Genomic DNA, 7,807 nt, shown 5'->3' on the forward strand with positions numbered 1-7,807 from the left:
GAGTATTTTAGCCTCGTTCCCCTATTTTATGCTTTGCATATGTGTATTTGTGGTTACGTAACTTACCGGGGTGGTTGGTTTGGTTACGGGAAAGTTTCAGAGTGAATTAGGACACATAATTCTAAGGTTGGAAGCTTAAGTTGTAAGAGTTGACCGAAATTTGACTTTTGTGTAGACAACTCCAGAATAAAGTTTTTATGATTCCAATAGCTTCATATAGCAATTTTGTACTTAGGCGTATGTCCAGATTGGGATTTGTAGGTCCGTAGGTTGGTTTGGTACTTTTTGACGAAAGTTGAAAAGTCACAGGTTTGGGAGGTTAATATATTTAACCAAGAGTTGACTTTGTTGATATCGGGTTTGGATTTTGGTTCCGGAAGTTGAAATAGGTTCGTTGTGTAAGTTGGGACTTGCATGCAAAATTTGAGATCATTCCAAGGTGTTTAGGCATGCTCAGCCTAAGTTTGGAATTTTGAAAGTTGAATTAGTTCCCCAAGCTTGAATTGAGGTGCGATTCATGGTGTTGATGTATTTTTGTGTGATTTGAGGCCTCGAGTATGTTCATGTTATATTTTTGGATTGGTTGGTATGATTGGACGCGGTCCCGGGGGTGTTTTTCGGATGGATTTCAGACCATTTCTCTATGTGTTGGATTATTGTTTCTGATGTCTGGAGCTTTCTTCATTGCGATCGCAACAAGGAGGTGGAATTCACGAAGGGCTTTTTTTGAGGCAGGCGACTTTTCTATTCAAGAAGCTTTGGCGAGGCAGTGATTCACAATCGTTGGGGACTCCGCGTTTGTATATAAGGGGAGCCTGGAAGGGGTCAGTCAGCCACAAACCTTCGCGTTCGCCGGTGAGGGGACGCGTTCGTGTAGGCATGGTGGTGTTGGTCATCGTGTTCTCGAGTAGGGCGTCGCGTTCGCGAAGAAGGGTTTGGCAGCTGGGAGAGTTTGTTCTTTGCGATCGCGAAGATATTTTCGTGATTGCGATGGGTATGCCTGGGCAGACTATTTAATATTTCCATTTCGAGGGTTTTGATTATTATATCACATTTTGAGTTGGAGAGCTCGACTTTGGGCGATTTTGGAGGAGATTTTCATGATTTGGATTGGGGTAAGTATTTTTTACTCGGATTAAGTATTTCTGACTCGGATTTATTTATAGTCTATGATTTCATCCTTGTTTTTAGCATTTAATTGATGAATTAAAGTGAAGAATTGGAAATTTTAGTAAAAACTTTCCTAAAGTAAAAATTGAGGATTTGAAGGTCCATTTGATGATGGAATTGGACGAAATTTGTATGGTTTGACTCATATTCGAATGGGTGTTCGAAATTTATGGGTTTGGTCTGGTTTCGAGGTATGGGCCCAGGGTTGAAGCTTTGGGTTGCGAAGATCTTAGCTTTTTTCATTTGGAATCATTTTCTATAACTTTTATTGATGATATTACATTATTTTAGCTAGATTTGAGCGGTCTAGAGGTTGATACCCGTGGGAAGGGCTTGTTAGAGGATTGATTTGGCTTGCTTGAGGTAAGTATCTTACCTAAACTTGGTTAAAGTACTAGTTTCCGGAGTTATTTGTGATAGCTACGCGCTATGGGCGGCGTACATGTGTGGGGCTTAGCCTATCTGCGTGCATCGAGGTATTTTCCATGCTCGAGATAGTGCTTAGGCCATGATATACCTTAAATTGATTGCTAAGCTTTATGTTGTGATGTTTCTCTTATTTTTACCCCTGTTGTGAGCTATTTGAGGCACGTTTGAGGTTGCATAGAGATTAGATCTCCTGATTAATCCTGATAGATGTTATTTTGACATGTATTCACTTGATTTGAGCTATGATATCACACACTTGCACATGCATACACCTTAGCATGTCACTTATACCAGTCCAGTATGGTATTTGATGTTCTTTGATCATGTACATGTATTCTTGCATATCTGCTTTATATGTGATATGGCTTCGATTGGTAGCCCGTGATCACGTCGGGCAGATTGTGATATTGAGTTTGTGACCTAGTCGGATGGATTGTGATTATTAGCACGTGAGTTGTGTGTGCAGTACATGAGTTGTCCGTACGGATCCAGATATTGATATTATTGGCATGTGAGTTGTCCGTGCATCATGTGAGTTGTTTGTGCGGTTGATACTATTAGCACGTGAGTGGTCTGTACATCATGTGAGTTGTCTGTGCAACATGTGGATATGGTTCCATCCTCCTAGGGTCACCCTCTCATGTTTCTCCATTGATGATGTACCCGTGGATTGAGGAAAATTGATCAGTGGTTTGGTACTGTCATGGAAATTATGAGGAAAGGCTGGCCAGTGTTTGATTTAGTATTTGCATTTCATCTTTACTTGCAACTTCCTTGATTGTTATCTGCTTTAATTTCATATATTCTTTATATGCCAGATTTTGACTAAGTAGAGTAATTTAAGTAATTTTGTGCACCAAGGTGGTTCATTGAGAGATTCATGACTTGATCATATCATCGTTTTGTACTTGTTGCATTATGAAATATAGAGGTGGTTCGCGAGTATCATTTATAATTCTTGCCTCTATTACACTCGTCGAGGTTAGTTATGATACTTATTGAGTACATGGGGTCGGTTGTACTCATACTACACTCTGCAATTAATTGTGGAAGACGAAGCCGTGCATTGAAGACGTACCCGCATTCCAGATTCAAGCTACCTCTTGTTCATGGTAGTTTAGGATTTAAGTTCTATTTATGTAAACTTCAACAGATATTGTGTTTATTCTTTATATCGATTTTGTAAATCTAAACCATAATGGTTCATGACTTGTACTACCAGTCTTTGAGGTAGTTGTATTGAAACCGATTGTAATTTCTATTATATATGTTGTTGAGTTTACAGTTTAATTGTAACGTATATCGTTTGACTTATCAAGCGGATTGAGTTAGGTGCCATGACTCAGTAAAAATTTCGGATCTGTGACAATTCCAATCTAGTCAAATCCTCTTTCATACTCATCGTGTAATAAAATGGACAATATAACACTAGTTATTTAATTTATCATAGCAGCAATCAACACGTAGCAATCAACTTCCAGTATTAATGATCTGTATCTTTGATTCAGAATCTAAAAATCTCTAATCCAATCAATTTTCTCGATATCATCACGTCATATATAGGTCAATGCACGATACAGTGTCTGACGGCACGTTTTCTGGGATATCATTATAGACGTTCTTACCATTAATACTGCTGGCTTGTGCTGCGAAACTATGGTTTGAACTTGCCCCCTAAATTAATAGCTCGTCTGGGTTTACAAGCAAAGCATCACCCGATAATTAACCTAGTAAAATTGGTATTTAACCTGTCATTATAGGTTACACTGTTATGTCTATCTTAATCGCAAATCTATTCTTCGATACCCGAATTCAAGAACTTACTATATTCAGTCGTATATACAATATATAGTTCTCAGTTTTGAGTTCAACTATAAATTCGTAGATAGTATTATACTGTTAGCTACGTAATAAAATAATTAAGCACAAGATCGAATAAATAAATTAATATGATTAAATCAAGTAATATCAACAACCGTCAAACGGCAATGCTCAAGAACGACCCAAAAATCAGAACAAGAGGAATTTTAGCCACTCATAATCATATGAACAATCAAAATATTGTTTTGAATCATAAAGACTGAATTACTAAATTAAAGATGGAAGATGAGATGAATCCGTATTCCGTTTGTGTTCCTTTTAGCTCTTCTTGCATCCAACCCCTTCTTGGACTTGTTTAAGGGTATTTATCGGTTAGGACCAAGTCCAAAATTGACAAGAAAATAATTTTCTCTCAGACAGGGCACCTGTGCAAGGCCTGGTGTGGGGAGAGGTACCCTTCTCGCGAGGCCCTATACCTCGCAAGGCGTGGTCAAACGCGAGCTTGAGCTCGCCCCAGGTCAAGTGGGTTTCCGTCTGGGGCTTGGTCTCCTCCGTGTCTTAGGTCGATTTTTTTTTCGTGCTCTATTCTTGTATTTTCAGTCAATTTGTGTGCAACCTTCGTTTTACTTTGCGTTCAAATGGTACTACGCGTAAAATAAATTTAATTTAGCTCAAATGTCGTGTAATTTTTCATTAAAACACCAAAATGTAAGGTCAATAATCTACTAAATCATAAAATTATAACAAAACATCAAGTGTTACATAACTTAAATCTATTAGATATAAAATTGGTTATTCATTAGTAACTAACGTTATCTAATAAATTAAACTACACAGAGATTTAAAAAATCATTTGAATATAATTAACAAAAAAAGGTTCCATTCCTTTCGAGTTTTGATATAAAGACCCCTTCTCCCCTCCACCTAGTCTTCTCTATTCTCATTACCACCAAAAAGAGAGCTACCACACTAGTGATTGGTTCCATCATTCTCTTTTTACTATCAATTTTTCTCTAATTTTAGTCTACACTATGGCTGAAACTCAGTCACTAACAAAATCACAAAATCCCCACATAGTCATACTACCAACTCCTGGTACGGGTCACCTAAATCCTCTTGTCGAATTCGCCAAACGACTTGTTTTACAACACTACTTCTCTGTTACTCTCATTCTTCCTACAGAAGGGCCAATCTCTACTTCTCAAACTACTTTCCTTAACGCCCTTCCCTCTGGCATTAATTATCTCCTTCTTCCACCAGTTAACTTCGACGACTTGCCCCCCGACGTTAACATTGTGACGCGCATTTGCCTTACTATTACCCGTTCTCTTGCTTCTCTTCGTGAGGTTCTTAAGTCACTTGTTGAATCAAAGAAAGTAGTGGCTTTAGTGGTTGATCTTTTTGGTACTGATGCTTTTGATATGGCCATTGAGTTTATGATTTCCCCTTATATGTTCTATACTTCAACGGCTATGATGTTGTCGCTAGCTTTTTATTTACCAGAGCTTGATAAAACTGTTTCTTGTGAGTTTAAAGACTTACCAGCTGTTCATATTCCAGGTTAGAGACAGATCATTCAGATCTATTTTATCATTAACAATTTAATTTTTATACATTGATAGTTAATTTTCTTTACACTATCGAATTATTCACAATATATCTACACATAACTCTTCGTGAAAAATAAGTGAAATTTATAATCTTGCAAATAAAATAGCTTACGTGCTACAATAGCTAAAATTGACCTAATGGTCTAAAAAATATTTATATGCATATTAGTTAAAATCTTATTTTAATGAGTTCGAGGTTCTCAACTCTTTCAAAATTGCTCGAAAATAATACTTATATTTTTATATTGTATTTAATGTGACACTCTTTACTATTTAGTTTGTTAATTATACAAAATGTTACACATTTTTATATATTTGGAAATTCTTTGATTTCAAATTTTTATGTTTAACTTTGGTCGCATATTTTTGCAGCCATAAAAAATAAGGCAGTGTTTGACTTGGCACAGAACTTAAGAAAAAATTAAAGACTTTTAAAATTTATAGTCTAAAATAAGTTATAAATATTCGTGTGGTATAATTAATTTAATTAAGAGTAACATGAAAAGTTTAAGCTTAAATTGTTTCTAAATATGGATGTATAATAGACTAAAAGAAAAATATGATATATAAATTGGGTCAAAACTGGTATAAGATTTTTAAATTCACGAGTTCCACTTATTGCTTGGCCTCTAACTACATATACCACTACTATTCCAGGTTGCATACCTGTACATGGGAAGGATCTTCCCGACCCAGTTCATGACAGGAAAAATGAGGCTTACAAATGGGCTCTTCACCAGACAAAGAGGAAAAAAATGGCGGAGGGCATAATTTTGAACAGCTTCAGCGACTTGGAACCTGGAGCTATTAAGGCTCTACAGGATAAAGAAGCTGGTAATTATAAGCCAACCATTTACCCAGTTGGACCAGTTATACTAATGGATACAAGTAGCAAAGTTGACGATGAGTTACAATGTTTGAAATGGCTTGATGAGCAGCCACGTGGATCAGTACTCTACATTTCACTTGGGAGTGGTGGGACCCTCTCACATGAGCAGCTAATTGAACTGGCAATAGGGTTAGAAATGAGTGAACAAAGATTCGTATGGGTAATAAGATGTCCAAATGATAGAATTGCTAGTGGTACATACTTTTATGTCCAAAATTCAAGTAACCCTCTTGATTTTTTACCTAATGGGTTCTTGGAAAGGACCAAGAGGCTAGGTCTGGTACTACCCAATTGGGCACCACAGGCTCAAATTCTTAGTCATGGCTCAATTGGTGGATTTTGGACTCATTGTGGATGGAACTCGACTTTGGAGAGTATGATTCATGGTGTTCCACTTATTGCTTGGCCTCTTTATGCAGAACAACGACTGAACGCGGTGTTGTTAAATGAGGGTTTAAAAGTGGCATTGAGGCCAAAAATTGGTGATAATGGTATTGCAGGGCGATTGGAAATTGCTGAAGTGGTGAAAGAATTGATGGGAGGTGAAGAAGGAAGAGAAGTGCGTAGAAAAATGAGAGAGCTACAAGATGCAGCAGCAATGGTGTTGAATGAAGATGGTTCTTCAACTAAAGCACTAGCTGAACTTGCTTCTAAGTGGAAGGAGGTGTCACATGATTAATTATAATGTCGGCTCCATTAGCTGTCACATGTCCATGTTGTTATTCAGTTTGGTAACTTCGATTTATTTCACTTGAATAGAGTTGTAATTTTCTTTTTTGACTTTAAAGATCGAGTGAATGGAAGAATCGGAAAAAACAGTAAGAAATCTTCACTAATTTGAGAATACAGAACATAAAATATGACATGAAAGTATTTGTCGATAAAGTACACGTCAATATAAATTGAAATATGTGAGTAACTTTATAGCACACAAATCACCAATTAACTCTAAAAGGGTATAAAATATGTCGATTCATGGTGTGAAGAGCTCATGTTACTCGTTTCCCGCGGGACTCTATAATAGTAGTGATTTTTTATCCCAAACAAACTATATTGATTGGAAATAACTGGACAATTACAAGGGAAGTAAATGACTGAAATTACAGAGGAAATTCACTAGAACACTTGAGGATAATAAGAACGGGATGAGAGAAGCAGAAAATAACAGAGGTGAGAATCAGAAGAGTCTATTCATTGCCTGCATATTCCTAATGATATCTAGATTTATTTTATCCTAACAACTTGTCGCGTCCATCACATGATCAGCCAACACGCACAACAAAATATGTTAGCTTCATTGGCGTTTTCCTCTCACGTAAACTTCTTCTCAAAGTTTCTTTTTGTCCTTCCACGTTGGCATCCATCTCACTATCTATGTCAGCTTCCTGAAGGATTATCCCACTCTCCACCTCAACATCTGGGTCCATAACATTACCCCCACCTGAAATGAGAACCTTGTCCTCAAGGTTCGAAGAGGGCTGGACCGGATCCGAAGCAAATTCTATCAACTGTAGAGGGGTGATCTGGTTATCAGGCTGCCCAACACATCTTTTGAGCATCGAAACATCGAATACGGGGTGAATGCATACGGCATCAGGTAATTCTAGCTTGTAAGCAACTATCCCAACCTCTTTGAGCACTTGAAAGGGATCAAAGAATGTGTATCCTAACTTGTGCTGAGGCTACCCACGGACTGACTGTTAGCGGAAGGGCATGAGCTTAACATAGACATAATCTCGTACCTGGAAGGTAATCTCTGAACGATGTTGGTCGGCCTAAGCTTTCATATGCTTCTGTGCCTTGAGTAAATCCCCTTTTAGCAAATCTAATACCTCATCCCTCTGCAACAAAAAATGTTCCACCAATTAACTTGGACTATATCCCCTGT

At 37.5% G+C, this 7,807-nt stretch overlaps 1 protein-coding gene across 1 annotated transcript; it reads left to right on the forward strand.

The window, feature by feature from the left end:
• Positions 1-4,376: 4,376 nt before the first annotated feature.
• Positions 4,377-6,730, forward strand: LOC107831228 (hydroquinone glucosyltransferase-like). Its single transcript, XM_016658978.2, has 2 exons — positions 4,377-4,980; positions 5,688-6,730. The coding sequence occupies exons 1-2, from the start codon at positions 4,452-4,454 to the stop codon at positions 6,596-6,598; spliced, it is 1,440 nt and encodes a 479-aa protein (XP_016514464.2). The 5' UTR covers positions 4,377-4,451; the 3' UTR covers positions 6,599-6,730.
• The last annotated feature ends 1,077 nt before the right edge of the window (positions 6,731-7,807 follow it).

This window comes from Nicotiana tabacum, chromosome 23, assembly GCF_000715075.1.
Source record: "Nicotiana tabacum cultivar K326 chromosome 23, ASM71507v2, whole genome shotgun sequence".
NCBI classification, from domain to species: Eukaryota; Viridiplantae; Streptophyta; class Magnoliopsida; order Solanales; family Solanaceae; genus Nicotiana; species Nicotiana tabacum.

Bases quoted from the DNA above. Each gene is read 5' to 3' on its own strand.
- LOC107831228 (XM_016658978.2), top strand. From the start codon at position 4,452: ATGGCTGAAACTCAGTCACTAACAAAATCACAAAATCCCCACATAGTC. The intron at 4,981-5,687 runs GTTAGAGACAGA...CTACTATTCCAG, and splicing joins ACCAGCTGTTCATATTCCAG to GTTGCATACCTGTACATGGG.